Source organism: Pinus tabuliformis, chromosome X, assembly GCF_031772625.1.
Source record: "Pinus tabuliformis cultivar Carrire ecotype Pingquan chromosome X, CPIR1, whole genome shotgun sequence".
Lineage (NCBI taxonomy): Eukaryota > Viridiplantae > Streptophyta > Pinopsida > Pinales > Pinaceae > Pinus > Pinus tabuliformis.
Genome location: NC_142308.1, coordinates 1,668,506,412 through 1,668,525,088, shown reverse-complemented (window position 1 = coordinate 1,668,525,088; position 18,677 = coordinate 1,668,506,412). Strand labels below are relative to the sequence as shown.

Here is an 18,677-nt window from a genome sequence, read left to right as displayed (position 1 = left end):
GATGAGGAGGAGCCATGGGTTTCCTTGTCTGACTCTGATTCAGAGTTTGAGCCAGATGATGTTGGCTTCTCTAGCAGTAGCTAGTAGTACTGGTGACTAGTGATGTTTTACAATTTACTTTTGTTGTAGAGGCCATTTAGAGCCTCCTTGGTTATGTGTTTTTGTTTTGATCTCTATATCATGTATGTATTGGACAGTGCACTGGGTGCCATTTTGATATAATGGATATATTCATGAACCTAATTTGATCATATGTTGTCTTCTCTCTATATTCTAAGGCTTTGTGTTTGGAAACATGAATGAAAATCTTTAAAATTACGTTTTTTTCATAAAAAAATTTAATATTTAATGTATTTTTTACAACAACCGAGTCATTGAAATCAAACCGGCCGAGTCGATACCGAGTCGGAGTCGACCCTCAACTGTGTTCGAACTCGAGTCGGAGTTTTAAAACATTGCTCCATACATATTGGGTCTCCTCCCATCGGTGAAAGTCTGTAAATAGAAGGGAGCCTTAGCTGAGGTGACTGTGGGCTAAGACTCCATTGTTTACCTTGGCTTAGCATTTTTCCTTAGGGTTTCCCGTTTAGGTCCCATGCTAGTTTGAGCGGTAACATTTTTGTGTTGTTGTCGGGGAGGAAGTAGGTCTACCTCCCTAGTGAATCATTGAGGAATTGATTCATTGACGACATTTATAAATATTCCTCTGGTGACTCCACTCATTGTCCAATCCCCTAGTTTACTTGAAGGCGACAACATTCCTCCTTTGACTAGGGTTGCTGCAAAAAGGGGAAAACGATCTCCATCACCTATTGGAACCTCCCTTTTCCCTAAATTCGAGAAAGTCAGTGATCAATCTCTAGAAATGGCATCTACTTCAAGCACAGACTCTGAAAGGGATCAACCCAAGATGACCAAGAGTGAAAGGCACTTGGTTAGTGTCTTTGTCCCTTTGAAATTAAGCAACAATCTCAAGCCATTACCTAAAAAATTTAACCGATCGTTTCCCAAATTCAAAGGGGATCCTACTTGGACCGCCCATGGTTTTATTGAAGAATTCTACTGGCAGTTGTCCCCAAGATTGATATTTGATGAAGATAGGATCATGATTCTTTTTTCCTTATCACTTGAGGGACAAGCAAGAGATTGGTATCTTAGCCTTCCCCCTGGGTGCATTAAGGACTCTGATGAATTTGAGGAACTATTCATGAAAAGGTGGTCATGCAATGCCCAAGGGACCTTCAACATTGAAAAGTTCTACCAAATAACCAAGGGAAGGGAAGATGTGCGAGAATTCATTCAAAAGTTTGATAGGGTAGTCAAAGATATACCTGATTGTTTGAAGCCATCTGAAGCCAACATCCTTGACAAATTCATAAAAGCCGTGGGTGGCCACCTCACCTATGTGTTGAGGGATAAGAAACCATCCACCTTGGCCGAGGCTAAGGAAATGGCAATGGAAGTTGAAGAAAACCTGCAAATTTCAAAGGTTGATATCAATGACCACCCTAGAGCTAAATTTGAAACCAAGAAGGAGAAGTCCAAAGATCAACACGAAGAAATTCTCCTCGCTATTCTAAAAAAGATGGATAGGTTCACCGAAGAAGCCAATGCACGTGACAGGGTTGTCATGAATAAAATCACCGCCTTGGAAAGGGCCCAAAAACCGAGTTATATCCCTAAAGGAAAGCCTTTTCCCAAAAAGCAAAATGAAGAAGATAGGCCGAGCTCTTCTCAAATCCCAAACACATTGGCCCCAACTAATGCTGTTGAGCCAAACTCTTCATCAAATGATGAGGAGAGTGAAGAGGATGAAAGTGAGGATGAGCAAACAGATGAGCAAGCCAATCTCGTGGAAGCTGATGTCTTCAACATTTTGCTAGGAGGATCATACACGCATCCTCCCATTAGTGAGGTCACCCTCAAGGAAGAAAAGGAAGAATCCATTCTTAATGCTGATAGCCAGGGAAGATTCAAAGGGGTCCAATATTCCCGAAAGGAAAAGGACAAAGACCCCTTACCTCCTAAGGAACCACCTAAGGAAGATCCATCACCTAAGCAAGCCCCTCCTAAAGAATCCATCACCAAAGTCCCTCCTAAGAAGAATCCTCCAACAAAGGTCAATCAAAAAAAGGATCCTCCTAGGAAAGAATACAAGAAGGAAAAGGGGAAGGAGGTTAAACTTGACATAGATATAGGGGCTGCTGTGGGAAAGATGACTATACCTGTCCCCCTTAAAGAAAATGTTAAACTTCCTGAGCAACAACAACAACTCAAGACATCCCTTGGGATTCAAGATGAGGAAATTCTTGAAGAATTGCAAAACATTCACATCCCTGATCAAAACCCAGGACATAAACCTTTCTTGCTCACTTTGGTTCTTACACAATTGTATGTTAGATTCCAGTGCTTCCGCCAATATCATGCCTTTAACTATTATGAAGCAATTGGGTCTCAACATCACTCGACCATATAAAAGGGTGTGTGGTTTCAATTCCAAACCTGTGGAAGTAGAAGGCATCATTAAAGATCTTAAGGTCTCTTTAGCTAGGAATCCCGATATATCCCTCCTCATGGATGTTATTGTCATTGATATACCTGATGTGTGGGGGATGTTGTTATCTTGGAAATGGGGAGCTACTATTGGGGGGCATGTTCAAATGGATTTATCATATGCAACCATTCCCCAATCCGATGGCACCCCTTTTATCCTTTATAGGGAGCCTACTTATTCGCCGCATGTGACCAAGCCTGGACCATATTATGAGACATGCGAGAGTGAGAAACCTTCCCATATCCTCCCTACCCAGGAAATCCAAATCCTCAAGCGATAAATCTCTCAAATGAGCAAGAAATGGAAGCCTAAGAAAGAATATAAGGTTGGGGACTTAGTCTTGGCAGATAATGATCCTGTACCCATCAAGATTCATGGAAGGGTTGGGGATGACTATTACTACATTGCTAAACTTAACGATGAACTTTGGCCTGAGCCGGTCAAATTAAGTCGTATTACCTCCTTCCTTGAGATCTGACATTGTATTATATGCATGGTAGAGTAGGATGCATTGCATGCTGATGTTTGCATTAGAAATAACGTCATATGATATTTCTCATGGTAGATTAGTTACATTTAGATTAACATTTGCATATCTTTATTTTTCTGTTGATTATATGGCCTATCATATTGGCATGTGCAATCATGAGACGCTGCGAAAGCATGCTGCCTGTGTTTTTCCATCTGTTATTTGTGCAGGTGATAGGTCTACGATAACCAAGAGATTGCTAGAGTTCTCATGACCTCCCGTTCGAGTAGCTTCACCCACTTCTTCGAGAGATCACGTCCCAGTTGGAGCCAGATGTTGTTTAATATCCCTATGAGAATTTTTTTCTCCAAGATGGTCCTCAACTGGCAGCCAACAACCCCTTGCACCCATCAGCTAGTTCATTGTGCCATTTCTCCGCCACCTGAGCTAGCCATGTGGTCCCTTGCCCATCTGTGATGATTGTATGTTTGAAGGTGGGCCTCCCGAATCTAAAAGTATGCCTCGTCATTTTGAAATTGAGTTTTGTAGCTTGCTTATCATGGACACTTCTGGACATGGATTGGGGGGGGATTCAACGGAAAGAATGGGCTAGGTTTGTCCTTCAGTCCCCTAGACCCCTTTTAGGAATTAACCTTGGATCCTAGTCCCATGGGATCTCTTTTACTGACCATTTGGTTTCAATGATGGTATTTCACGGGAAAACCCAATTTTGGTTGCATGGCTTCATTCCCTTATCCACTTATATTACCCTTTTTCATTTCATTATTACCCCATCCATCATTTCTCCCACTTGGGTCCATATTCCTCGATCGGGTCCGCATAGGGTCAACTCACCCCTTGCCCTTGCCCACACCCCTTGGATCATGGCCTGGAAATGAAACCCGAAGGTTGATGCATCTAAAAAGAAAGTCAAAAGCATATATGGCCACATTCAACAGGAAAAGTACCACAAAATACAAAAGATGGCCAGGACAAAAACATTTAGCACATGGGCAAAGGCCAATACATGAGCTCTACCCCATCATCATGGCCATCGCCTTGGTTCTGTTAGGTTCTATGAGCCTTCTTCATCATATAGGAACCCATGATTGTTGATCTGAAAATGAGATCTTAAATCAATATTAAGGTATTACAGACTCATGCGCAGGAATGCCTATATCATTTAGTGCAACGGATCGAAAAGATTGCGAATAATATAGACAATGAGGAATTAGAAAACATAAAAGTCACACATCAACACAAACAAAATAATAAAGGAGTTCACCAGACCCCCCTGGCTATGTCTTTTGGTCCAAGCTTTCAGTGTCGACCTCTATATTATGTCTTCAAGAACAGAGTTTACAGGTGTGAGCTCAATCAGAGCCATAACACAACAACAGTGATATTACACAGGTATTTCACTCGAAAACCTCGAGTTTAAAGAGTACACAGACTCTCCATCTTAGTGCCTCTGATCAATTGTTCGTCGCTGCGTTTTCTCTGACTCTCTGTCTCTGAGCAGCTGCTTCTCTCTCTCTGTCTCTGCCATTGAGTGGTTTTTAAGTCTCTTGGCCCTATTCGTTCACCTTCCTTTTGAGGCTCTCTGCCTCCCGGCCTTTGTCCCTTCATCTCCTTGCCGAGCGTTAGACACTCATTGCAAAATGGTTAAGGCACATAGGCAGCCATTCACAAACGGAAAGATCTTGGGCGTGGGTGAAAATCCCCTGAAATTACACTTCTTTGTTTACACAGAGAAATACCGGGAAAACACAAAAAACACAGGAAATCCCGACCGAAATGCCAAAGCCAGACTTCAAACGATATAAAGTCCACCCCATAATCCTTTCGGGTCCACACTTGATCACTATCGTAAGTCCACCGTTGATCGACGATCTCCCAATCCAACGGCTGATAGCCATTTCGGATGGCCTATGTGCACGGAGATTACCCGCCCGAAAAAGCGGTTTTCTCTCTCCTGCGACGTGCTACTTGTCGGCCAGTGTATGGGATCGGGCGGAGCCCGTCCAATACCACTTACTGCCTGAAGTCTGCCCGAAATACCATTTACCTCGGAACTTAAATAACATAAGGCCGCGTTTATAAACCTTTCGGGTCCGCCATTCTATCGCAATATTGCAATATCGCATTGTATGTGGCCAAACATCAATACACGGGGAAATACAAAGAAATCCGCAAAAACCGGACTTCAAATATATTTAAATCCGACCTATAATCCTTATCGGGTCCGGGTCTATCGCATGTCGCATATCGCGGGTCTTTGTATTGTTTCTAGTCCATTCGTCGATTGCCGATCACTGATATCGGCGTATCGCATATCAGCCCTTCGCAATGTCACGGGCCATGGTCCATTCCCATATATTGTTGCGATGCAATATTGCGATGCGGTAATCACAAATCACATATCGCTTGTGTCTCTGGTTTGCGGTAAGGCCTTCCCTTTTTAAATCTGTGATGCGATATACGTGGTCTTCGTCGTTGATTTGTGCGCCGATCCGACGGTCCACGTTATATCGCTGAATCGCAGTCGCAACTCACTTAGGGTTAGTGTCGATATGCCCCGCTGACGTCCGCCGATGCGATATCGCCGCTTTGATCTGGACTGGCCCGATCCGACGGCTCTTGTGCAGCGCCATTTGAACCTCCGCTTAGCTCTGTTTCCGCCAATTCTTAGTGTTTTTCCATGCGATAGTGTTTTCCGATATTTGAAGACTTAGAGGTTTAGAGGGTTTAAGATCCATTTTGGATCACGCCTTCCCACTGAAAAGCTTTTGGACCACCAAAAGTTGGTTTTAGGCATCGATCAAGTGAGGATATAGCTCCCTCACTTGTCCAATTTCTATCCATCGTGCCTTGCTTGAATTTGAACCTTTGAGCCCTACTCTTAGGAACTCAACATCCCCTCGACGCGTAGTTCTCACCTTCCTGTCCAGAACTGTGTCTTCCTGTAGGTCATTGAGATACTTAGGCAACAGATCCTCAATAGAAAGCAATTGACTTTGCTCTTCAGGATCTTCAATCAATGAAGGTTCATACAATCTCAAGTTTTCTGCATTAACGACTGAATAGATCTGCATATAAGCTGACAAATAAAGGCGAAAATCATTTTCACCAATTTTATCAAGTATCTTGAAAGGTCTGTACCTTATTGGTTTTAGCTTCTTACCTTCACCCTGCATTCTTTCTTTGTTGATGTACAACCAGACTTGATCACCAACTTGAAAACTATGCTCAACTCGATGCTTGTCATGTCTTGCCTTGTACTTGGCATGACTTCTTTCCAGTTGTTCCTGTATTGCCTGGTGAATTTCCTGGATTTGTTCAATGAACTTGGTTGCTTTGTCCACATGACTGTGTCCATCAACTACTATGTCTTTACCAAAGACAAAATCTAAGGGACACTTTGGTATAAAACCAAAACAAGTCTCAAAAGGAGATCTCTGAGTAGAAGAGTGCTTGGCACGATTGTAAGCATGCTGCACATAGCACAAATGCTCATCACGGTTGTAAGCATACTGCACATAGCACAAATGCTCATCCCAAAGCTTGGGATGCTTGCTGCAATAGCCTCTCAGCAACTGGATCACTGTCCTGTTGACCACCTCTGTTTGATCATCTGTTTGTAGATGAAATGTTGTGCTCTTCTTCAACCTAGTGTCCATCAACTCCTATAAACTTGACCAAAACTTCCCAACAAATCGAGAATCTCGATCAGATACAATAGAAGTGGGTGACCCAAAATGAACCCATACATTCTGAAAGAACAACTTTGCTGTTTGTTCCGCTGTAACCTGCTTGTTACATGGTATCAAAATACACATTTTACTGAACCCATCCACAACAACATACAAATAATCATGACCTTTCCTAGATTTTGGCAATCCCCCAACAAAATCCATGGAAACACTTTCCCAAAGACGAGAAGGTATTGGAAGTGGAGTGTACAAGCCTAATTTTCTATTACTGGGCTTGCTTGTAGCACACATAGTACACCCTACGATATATCTAGAAACTGTCTCATGCATTCTGGGCCAATAACAGAACCTTTGCAATTGTGCAACTGTTTTACTTACACCAAAATGACTTGATATGAGAGAAGTATGTGCTTCTCGGATTATGTTAACTCTTTCAGTTTGTGGAATGCATAACTTTCTCAAATGATATAAGAGTTGGTCCTTTACATAATAATCCAATTCTTCTACTTGCTTGCCATGACTTAAAGTTGCATATACATCTTTAAAATCTACATCTTGAGCATATTGTTCAATGTAACTTTCATGCATTACTGAGTTATGCTTAAGTATAGTAGATGCATTTATGATTGGTCTTGATAACATGTCTGCAACCTTATTGTGTATGCCCTTCTTATATCTGATGACAAGATGAAATTGCTGTAGAAAACCCATCCACCTATAATGTCTTGATTTCTGCAATTTAGTTTGTGAGTGCAAATATTGAAGTGGTTGATGATCTGTATGTATGATTGTTTCTTTACGCATTAGGTAATGTTTCCATTTTTTCACACTTTGTACTAATGTATACAATTCTTTATCATATGTGGGATAATTAACTACTGCAGAAGTAAATGTCTCAGAATGATAACATATGGGTTTTCCGTGTTGCATCAACACTACTCCCATGGCATAGTCACTGGCATCTGTCTCAATCTCAAATGGATGTTGAAGATTTGGCATTGCTAGTACTGGTGCTGTATTGATTTTCTCTTTTAAGGTGTTGAAGGCTTTTTGCTGTTTGCTTCCCCACTGAAACACCTGTTTCAATCCTGTTAAAGCATGTAATGGAGCTGCAATCAAAAAAAAGTTAGCAATAAACTTTCTCCATTATTGTGCTGCCCCTAGGAAACTCCTAACCTTTGTAGCAGATTTGGGTTTAGGCCAGTTCATAATGACTTCAACCTTAGAGGGATCTATCTTCAATTCACCATCCCCTACAATATAACCCAAATAATTTAAAGATGTTCTGCCAAATTCACATTTTGATAGTTTTGCATAGAGATTTTCTCTTTTTAAAACATCTAAAGTCTGCCTCACATGCTTTACATGGTCTTCCCATGTCTTACTAAAAACAAGAATGTCATCTAAATAAACAATTACAAAGTCATCAATAAATGGTCTGAGTACATCATTCATAACTCTCATAAATGTAGCAGAAGCATTAGTTAAGCCAAAAGGCATAACCAGCCATTCATATAGTCCTTGCTTTGTCTTGAAAGCAGTCTTCCATGCATCCTGTTTTGCAACTCCGACCTGATGATAACCACTTCGCAAGTCTAACTTAGAAAAGTAAACTGCTTCTTTCAATTGATCTAATAAATTATCAATACGAGGAAGAGGATAACTATTCTTGATCGTTATTTTATTTAGTGCTCTATAATCAATGCACATTTTCCACAAACCATCTTTCTTTCTCACCAGCACGATTGGAGATCCACATGGTTATGTGCTTGGTCGCATAAACCCTTTATCGAGCAACTCTTGTACCTGCTTCTTTATCTCTGCATTCTCTAAAGTTGACAACCTGTACATTCTAATGTTAGGTAATTGAGCATCTTGTTGCAAATAAATGTCATGTACTATTTCTCGCTTGGGTGGCAGACCTTTTGGTTCTTGAAATAGAACATCATACTCTGAAACAACTTTAACTAAATCAGCTTTCTATTTAGAATCACAACCTTCAAATGCATTGGATTTTTCATGGTCCTTTTCCTTTACAACCAATAGTAAAAATTGCTTACTTGAATTCACAATTTTTTTCCTCTGTCCTGAGTTTATGAGAGAATAGTTATCTTTGAGTTTATGAGCTCTTACAATGTATTCTATTCCATTTTTAGTGAGTTGATACTTATTCTCAACTCTATAAAAAATAGCTTTTCTATCATACAAGTATGGACTTCCCAAAACAATACCAGAGATATCCAATGGAACTATATCTAACTCAACCTCATCTACAAATGTTGATCCAATAGCAAACCTAAGTTTACATTGTCTCGTTACTTGTAGCTTTGTTTTATCACACACCCAACCTAATGGATATGGCTTCTCATGAGGTTTTGTTTGTAATCTTAACTTCTTTACAATTGTTTCAGAAATCAAATTTACTTGTGATCCACTATCAAACAAAATATCAATCTTATTGTGCTTGGAAATTACTCTAATACGAAAAAGCTCATTTCTTTCCCTCTCATTACTTTCATTATCAATAGATTGTGTAGAATTACTTGTGGATGCTTCAGAATCTTTACCTTTAATGCTTGTGGCTATAACTGTTGTTTCATCGCCTGAATCTGATCCCAAGTCTTGCTGAATAGCAGCAGCATTCTTTTTCTTCCTTCCACCGAACTTCTTAGGTCTCTTTTTTGGATGCAAAAGCCAGCAATATGCCTCATCGTGTCCTTTCTTGCAATGAGTGCATGAAGGTTTATCCTTCTGTACAGTGTTTTCTTTCCTCTCCTTCCATTTCAATTTCTTCGTTTCCTTGCTCTTGCTTACAGAATATTTAGATGATCCCCCAACCTCTGGGTTTACATTCTTACCTCTAGCTTCTAGATGTGTGGCTTGAACTGATACGTCATCTAAGCTAGTGGGATTAAACATGAGAATAGTATGCTTTAAATAACTATGAAGACCACCTATATACTTCAATAAAGTCTCAGGCGAATCTAATGATATACCTAGAGATAAAGCTCTCTTTCTGAATTCCTGAGTATAACTCTGTACACTTTGACCCTTCAACTGACGAAGAGTTTGCCAACTCATCATTGCCTGCTGCATGTAAGCTAAAGGATAGAATTGCTTTTTGATAGCAGAAACAAATTCATTCCAGGTAGAAATGATTTTACCATGTTTTTACAGATCAACTTGTGTTTTGCCTTCCCACCATACTAGTGCAGTTCCTCCAAGTCGAAGGCTAGCCAGCTGAATCTTCTTCCTTCTGAATCAACGTTCTGTATCCTCCAATACATCAATTTGTCTTATCCAATTATCTAGCTTTTCTGCATTTATTTCTCCATCATAAATTGGCAAATCAAACTTCACATCTAATTTAATCAAAGAAGTTTTCTTCTTTTTCTTATCAGGGCTAGTTTTATGCGAAAAAGATGATGAGGGTGATGAAGGTGGTGATGGAGGAGATGGTGGAAAAGGCATTTCTCCTTTTCTTTTGCCTTCAGGAGGGGAAACTAGAAAAGGTTCCTTTGCTCCTTTGTCTAGTTTGGGTGTTGAAGTGCTTTCACCTCGACCCTTCTTAAACTTCAGATACATCTCTTCCACCATGGCACACATGGCCATAAAACTGTCCATGAACTGAGATTCTGATCCCAGTGGAGTTTCTTCTGCCATTCTCCTCTGAGAATAGACTCTTCCAATCTTTGGATTAGCCTCAAAAAGTTTTCCTTCTCCTAGTCTGAGCTTTAATCTAGTTAGCATTCAAAATCCAGCACAAGCTTGTCTAACCTTAATAAAACCAAATGCTCTGATACCACTTGATCTGAAATTGAGATCTTAAATCAATATTAAGGTATTACAGACTCATGCGCAGGAATGCCTATATCATTTAGTGCAACGGATCGAAAAGATTGCGAATAATATAGATAATGAGAAATTAGAAAACATAACAGTCACACATCAACACAAGCAAAATAATAAAGGAGTTCACTAGACCCCCTGGCTACGTCTCCTGGTCTAAGCTTTCAGTGTCGACCTCTATATTATGTCTTCAAGAATAGAGTTTACAGGTGTGAGCTCAATCAGATCCATAACACAACAACAGTGATATTACACAGGGATTTCACTCGAAAACCTCGAGTTTAAAGAGTACACAGACTCTCCCTCTTAGTGCCTCTGATCAACTGTTCGTAGCTGCGTTTTCTCTGACTCTTTGTCTCTGAGCAACTGCTTCTCTCTCTTTGTCTCTGCCATTGAGTGGTTTTTAAGCCTCTCGGCCCTGTCTGTTCACCTTCCTTTTCGAGCTCTCTGCCTCCCGGCCTTTGTCCCTTCATCTCCCTGCTGAGTGTTAAACACTCATTGCAAAATGCTTAAGGCACATAGGCAGCCATTCACAAATGGAAAGATCTTGGGCGTGGGTGAAAATCCCCTAAAATTACACTTCTCTGTTTACACAGAGAAATACCGGGAAAACACTAAAAACACAGGAAATCTCGATCGAAATGCCAAAGCCGGACTTCAAACAATATAAAGTCCACCCCATAATCCTTTCGGGTCCGCGCTTGATCGCTATCGCAAGTCCACCGTTGATCCACGATCTCCCAATCCAACGGCTGACAGCCATTTCGGGTGGCCTATGTGCACGGAGATTACCCGCCCGAAAAAGCGGTTTTCTCTCTCCTGCGGCGTGCTACGTGTCGGCTAGTGTATGGGATCGGGTGGAGCCTGTCCAATACCACTTATTTCCTGAAGTCCGCCTAAAATACCATTTACCTCGGAACTTAAATAACATAAGGCCGCGTTTATAAACCTTTCGGGTCCGCCATTCTATCGCAATATCGCAATGTCGCAATATCGCATTGTATGTGGCCAAACATCAATACACGGGGAAATACAAAGAAATCTGCAAAAACCGGACTTCAAATATATTTAAATCCGACCTATAATCCTTATCGAGTTCGGGTCTATCGCATGTTGCATATCGCGGGTCTTTGTATTGTTTCCAGTCCACTCGCCGATATCGGCGAATCGCATATCGGCCCTTCGCAATGCCACGGGCCATGGTCCATTCCCATATATTGTTGCGATGCGATAATCACAAATCACATATCGCTTTTGTCTCTGGTCTGCGGTAAGTCCTTCCCTTTTTAAATCTGTGATGCGATATATGTGGTCTCCGCCGTTGATCTGCGCGCTGATCCGACGGTCCACGTTATATCGTTGGATCGTAGTCGCAACTCACTCAAGGTTAGTGCCGATATGCTCTGCTGACCTCTGCCGATGCGATATCGCCGATTTGATCTGGACCGTTGATCGACCTGATCCGACAGCTCCTGTGCAACGCCATTTGAACCTCTGCTTAGCTCTGTTTCCGCCAAGTCTTAGTGTTTTTCCATGCGACAGTGTTTTCTGATATTTGAAGACTTAGAGGTTTAGAGGGTTTAAGATCCATGTTGGATCAATTGTCCCAATCCTGGTGGGCGATGAACCACTCTCACTTAAGGGGGGGGGGGAATTCACTGCTATATCTTATACACCATGCTCTAACCCCTTGTGCCCTGAGATGTTAATCAAAGAAAATCGTTAAAAGACAAAAGCCATATAAAGAAGGGTGGAAAAATCAAGGCTAGGGTACCTCATGTACCACGATTTCTCCCTCCTAAACCTTATAAACCCAAGTTTGGGCTTGCCTCTTGTTAGCTACCCTTGTGCTCAAGCATGTGACCCAGGGCTGCCCCTTCTCATTCCCTACCTCATTCACCTATCTGCCACATGCCACCACCTTTTGACGGATGTACTTCCCAGGGTCAAAACAACATCATTGAGTGAAATACTTTCTTTGATCCTTACTACCTTGTCTAGGGTAGGCAAATCATTGATTATTTCATACTTTCGCCATACACTAGACCGGGTCCACTTGGCCCTGTGTGGTCCCACTCTTTCAAAGGACTATTCTTCAAGAAGCATCTGGGATTACCAACTTTAACAAGGATTTAGGGTGTGGGAAACTCCTTTCAAAGTCTATTCTCATACACCTAGCCCTCAAAATCCTCCTTTCCTTGGAAACACATTGTCCCTTGCTTAGAAAGCAAGTAAGCCCCATTCTTCAAAACCTTCTCGGAAAGGGTCTGGGTCACTCATATCCATTAACTTGTTACTCATTGGTGACTCCATACATATCGGGTCTCCTCCCATCGGTGAAAGTCGTAAATAGAAGGGAGCCTTAGCTGAGGTGACAAGACTCCATTGTTTCCCTTGGCCTAGCATTTGCCCTGAGGGTTTCCCCTTTAGTTCCCCTGCTAGTTTGAGCGGTAACAGTTGCCACAGTCAGGAATATGTACCCAAATAGATAAATATTAGAAAACACTTGGCTAGAGGAGTTTTTGACTTTTGATGCTTCTGTTGGGCACCACAAATTGATCTCTGCTAAAATATTAGCTCAGAAAACCCCACATTGCCTCCTTGTCTGCTGCTGTTGGAAACATAAACAATAACTGCATGATAAAATAAAATTTAGTGGTTTTTTTTGCAGATATATTGGGCCCTGCAGAGATGTCTAGGTTTGTCTCTGGGGCTGCCCTTTCTCCCTCCAAAAACACGGTTTCTAAAAAAATCTTTTGATGTGTTTCTGGCATTTTCTGTGAGGGATGTCCCATGATAAAGGAGCTATCGCTCAATTTCTGGGGACTTGAGGGGATGGCCCCCCTCCCCGACAGATCACAGGATGCCCCCACTGCCTGGGGATGTTTGTGTCTAAAACTGGGGACACGTCCCCCCAATCTAGTGGACATACTCTCCAGCAGCAGAGTCTATGCCACCAGTTACCTGCTGATAATATGGTTTTGTTTATTGAGTTTATGGCTGTAAATGTTTTCCTGACTCATATAATTGTGAATAAAATTTTAAAATGAAAATAAATAGAAAATAAAATGACCTTTTGGTTGCCATGGATAAGTGAACGGAAGGCTTACTTGAGTATTGTTGGAGCCAAAGCACTTCAGTTAGTGGCTGGTATCTGTTTTACAGGTTGGTCTTGTTTATTGGAGTGGATTTTGTAGATTATTTCCTTGTTACATGTTAATTCTAAGAATAAGACATATAATATTATACGTTATTGAATTTTCGTTCAGGCCCCACTCTTTGTAGGTCAGAACTAATTATTTTCAAAAGTTTCATGCATTGGGATTCAGGAATTATTTTATAACTAAGAAAACAAATTCCGAAAGCATTTCATCTCTTGACAGTTTTATTATGCAATATTGTTTTTTGTATACTAAGGACATCAGTCAGGATTTCTCAACTTTACTGAGGCAAGATGGATGCCATGTGGAAATTTGTCAATTTTCGTAAAATTTTATAAACAATGGACTGACATCAATTTGCTTCCTCATAGGCTGTTTAGAGCATGTTCAGCTTCATGGTAGCTTTGGTGCAATTTTTTTATCAGAAACATTGTTTTTGTCTTTAGTGGTTTTGTTCAAGTTCTATGTGAGTAGTTTTTCTTTGATGAGAAACCCCTTTATTCTTTCAAAATATTTCCTCAGCTCAGAATGCATGACACTATAAGCCATACCTTTTTAATTATAGTTTCTAAATTATTTGAGTTATTCATGCTTATTTTGGATAATTTAAAACCTTAGCACAAATAAGTGTTTACCTTAGTACTGCTTTTCTTGGTCCACAATCTGGTGTATGTTGTCTCCGAGGATTCTTGTACCAGGTATTGTATGCACTTGTCTTCTCAAGATTTCTGTTCTTGGGAAATAAATGTCAGATAACTAGGAATCAGTAGTAGGCTTATTGTAGATATCAACTCTGTGTACAGGTTTAGCCGGCCTTCGAGTAGGATATGGAGCTTTTCCATTGAGCATTATTGAATACCTATGGAGAGCAAAGCAACCATACAATGTTTCTGTTGCAGCAGAAGTTGCTGCCTGTGCGGCACTTAAAAATCCAGCTTATTTACAGGTAATGGATTATTGTCTTATGTTTATGGAGGCTTTAATAACCAAGACGGTTTCCATAACCATTGCAAAAATTTGTCAGCGGCATCCATCATAAGAAACAAAAATATGCCAGTGGCTTTGGCTTTGCTTGCTATTTTGTATAATGCTCCTTGTATTGCTAGATCCCAAATGCAAGTGATTACTATGCTATTTTCCTGCCATTATTCTTTGGTTTTGATTTGACAAATTACATTTCTGTTATGTGCATTTTAGAAAGTGAAAGAAGCACTGATGAATGAAAAGGGGAGACTATATTCCCTGCTGCAAGAAGTGCCGTTTTTGGAACCTTATCCTAGCTACTCAAATTTCATTCTTTGTGCAGTCACTCATGGAAAGGATGCCAAAAAAGTAAAGGTATGGCTTCCCTATGAAGTTTAGTGACTTCTTGATGTGTTTATCTATAAAAGCTATGTGATATGTATAGTTACATATTATCCTTTACTACAAATTACATAATTTCCTTTGCTAGGCTATCAATTACCTTTGAGAGATGGATGACTAATTTTTCTATTCCTATATTGGTGGTGTATTTTGTTCTTGCACCCTTCCAAATACAAAAAGGATCTTCACCTTTGCATGGATGCATTTAATTATTGTATCTGAATTTTTACTATGGGCCTTATTTGTTAAGAAATCAATGCATGCAGATATTATGGTTTAATTCCTCATTCCTTGATAATTACTTGTGATTTATCTTTTACTTCATAATTATGTTATCTTTCATCAAACAATTACCAAATAAAATGTATGAAGATCACAAGAACAAGGAACACAAGATATAGGCACTTAGCCACAGCAAAACCTCTATTAAGGGGAAAACCTAGTCAAACTCTTCCACTAGTAGATTCAAATCAAGATGAGACAATTCAAGACCCTTTTTGACCTAGACAAAGACCTCCTCCAATCACCAAGTCAGCCCTTCCTTCAAGTAGATGTATTCTATCACAATGTCCAAGTGTCAGCTCCCTATAAGCAGCTTCAATCTAGAATTTCGGCCCCAGTTACAGAATTTCAGACCTGCAACTACTTTAGAATTTTCGACCCCCAGCTACTCGTCCAAAAACTCTAAGATTTTCACACATGTGAGAAAGAGATGCCTAGAAACTTTGATTTTCCTTCTTCCTTGAATTAGGTCTTCTTCTCTTGCAATTCACTCTCTTTTTTGTCCTCTTTTTCTTGTAGATCAAACTTGTGTGAGTGTGTTTCCAAATGAGTCGAGCTGCCTCTATTTATACTGCTTCCACAGGGTTGAATTGCCTCCAATAGGGCCGACTTTTCCAGGACAAGGCCGACTTGGTGAGGAGGGACAAAATGACTATTTTGACTCAAAAATAAATTTCTTTACATGATGCAAAAGCCCAAGAAGGGTCTAATAAATATGACAATGACTCTGGAGTCTTGAAAAAACCTCGAAGCCTTCAATGGAGGCTATGACCTAGAAAATAAATGAAAGAGCGTGAAACCCATGCTTCAAAATGAATTTTTCATTTACAATAAAAATTTCTTTTGACATCATGACTCAAATACAATTATGAAGACCGACACTAGTCACCTCCTTCAACATTCCCTCTTAACTAGGAAGGTATTCATAATTACATTTATACAAGGGTACATGGATAAACTCAAAATGATATGATCTATGAAGAGACACAGCACGCACAACGCTACAGATTAGATCCTGACTAGGGTATCTAAGCGGGTGGGACTAGGGTGTGTTCCAAGCTTCAGCCTCTATAGGTACTGTCGGGCTTCTACTCTAACACCAACTCAGGGATCTAGGTGCGTATCCAAGGTCAGAGCTCTAAGACCAATGACACCTTCCCTACTTCGGGATCTAGACATCATAACAGTCCGTCCAAATGTCCTCCCAAGCGTCTTATTGCCCCAATAAGCTTCCTCTCTCCTTGTCTACTAAATCTAGAATATCAACCAATCCAAGCATGCTTCTGAAATATTCAAACTTCTTATTTGGAAGAGACTTCGTCAACACATCAACTACCTACTCATTGGTGGAATATATTGTAGCTTCACGACCCAATCCTACACCAAATTTGTAATGTAGTGGTACTTGTTGTTAATGTTCTTTTTCGTAGAATGGAATACGGGATCTTCAAACATCTTGATGCTGCTTTGATTATCATAGTTTATCACAGTAGGATCTAGTGGTCCTCCAAACAAATTTCATAGGAGTTTTCTTAACCAAACTGCTTCCTTTCCTACTTCACATGCAACAACATATTCGGCCTTAACACTACTCAAGGCAATTGAATCTTGCTTTCTAGTCATCCATGAAATCATTACGGAGCCCAAACTAAAACCACCAATAGTGCTTCTTCCATCTTGTCTCACTGCCATCGCAATCAGAATCGGTAAAACCTGTTAATCAAATCTCCTTCCCATCATATTTTAGGCAGTGATGAATAGTTCCATGTAGGTATCTCAAAGTGTGCTTTGCCGTTATCTAATGATCATGACCTGAGTCACCTGACATGGGGATTTGGGACACGTAGGATTTGAGATTCGTGGTGTCGGATTCGGACACGCTGACACCCTGGAACAGGACACGTTATATATTATTTTATTAAATATATGTATATATATATATATATTAAAAACTAGATATTATCATATTTCTTACACAAATTTTAATTAATGATACAAATTTATTGATTTCAAACATAGATCTTCATCTATAGCTATGAGCATGCATAGTACATACAAAATTCAAATACATGTCAATCTATTATCTATTTCTTATGCTTGGCCCTCTTGCCACCACGAGAAATGTCTAATTTTTTAGTCTTGTTGGAGAATCAGGATCTTTGTCATTAATATCACCCTCTAAGCATTGATATCCAGAGGTATCTTTGTCATTACCTCTGTATCTGTATAGGGATCTTTGTCATTAATATCACCCTTTAAGCATTAACATAAGATAGAACAAGCATAACATGTCAAGTCAAGATTTTGTTTGAGTGATGCGTACATTTCTAGGAGGGTCAGGATACAGGAGTTCAACAACCAATGTCACTAACATCAAGGTACATAGAGGGATTGGTGCTCTTGATTAAATACGAGTTCCATACCCTAATACATGACAAAATTCAATGGAAACATTGCAATCCCCCAATCCTAAAATCCTGAAAAACTGATAAGTCTGCTGGATTTTGAATGAAATCTAAAATTCTACTTTCTCCATATGAAATCCAATGAGGCCGGAACCACTCTCAAACATCCTGAGTCATTTCATGGTAATGTTAAAAATTTAAGTAAAAGGATGAAAATGAAGATTAAGGAGAATGTCACTTTTACTTTAAGAATTTAACATTACCATGAACAGGACATGTTTCCCAAAATCGCGACACGCTTTTGAAAATCGTGACACGACCTCGGATTCGACGTGTCGGAAAAGGACATGACGTGTCATATGATTTGGACACGAATCCGAACTGAATCGTGTCGGATTCGCTGGATTCGGGATTCGTAGGGGGTTGAGGACGAATCCGGTGACTTAGATCATGATGAGGTTCCATTTGAAATTGACTTAGAACATTTACACAACAAAGCATATATCAGGTCTTGTGTTCACGAAATACGTCAAGGAGCCAACCAACTTTCGGTAACTTGTGGGATCAATAGGACTTGAATCGAAACTTCTTAACTTCTTGAGATTTGTGATCATGGGAGTTTTCATAGGCTTGGAATCCATCATACCGAACTTTTGTAACATCTTGATTATGTACTTTCCTTGACCAAGATATATTTCACCAGGTTTTTGCCAGACTTCCAAGCTCATGTAGTAATGCATAGGTCCTAGATCCTTCATTTCAAATTTAGCTGCCAACATCTTCTTACATTCTAGAATTCCGCGCTTGTAAAAAATAAATCATCCACATATAGAAGATAGACATCCATTTTTGCTTACCAGGCCCTAGGAGCTTGCTTCA

At 40.1% G+C, this 18,677-nt stretch overlaps 1 protein-coding gene across 4 annotated transcripts in view; it reads left to right on the top strand.

The window, feature by feature from the left end:
- LOC149146420 (histidinol-phosphate aminotransferase, chloroplastic-like) overlaps nt 1-18,677 on the top strand; it is a 121,786-nt gene that overhangs the window by 86,032 nt on the left and 17,077 nt on the right. For 3 of the 4 annotated variants that reach the window (XM_089447567.1, XM_089447568.1, XM_089447566.1), the window contains exons 8-9: nt 14,550-14,692; nt 14,944-15,084. In XM_089447567.1, coding sequence (XP_089303693.1) covers nt 14,550-14,692; nt 14,944-15,084 — 284 coding nt within the window. The remainder of the gene's footprint in view (nt 1-14,549; nt 14,693-14,943; nt 15,085-18,677) is intronic. The other variant, XM_089447569.1, reaches the window with a different exon arrangement.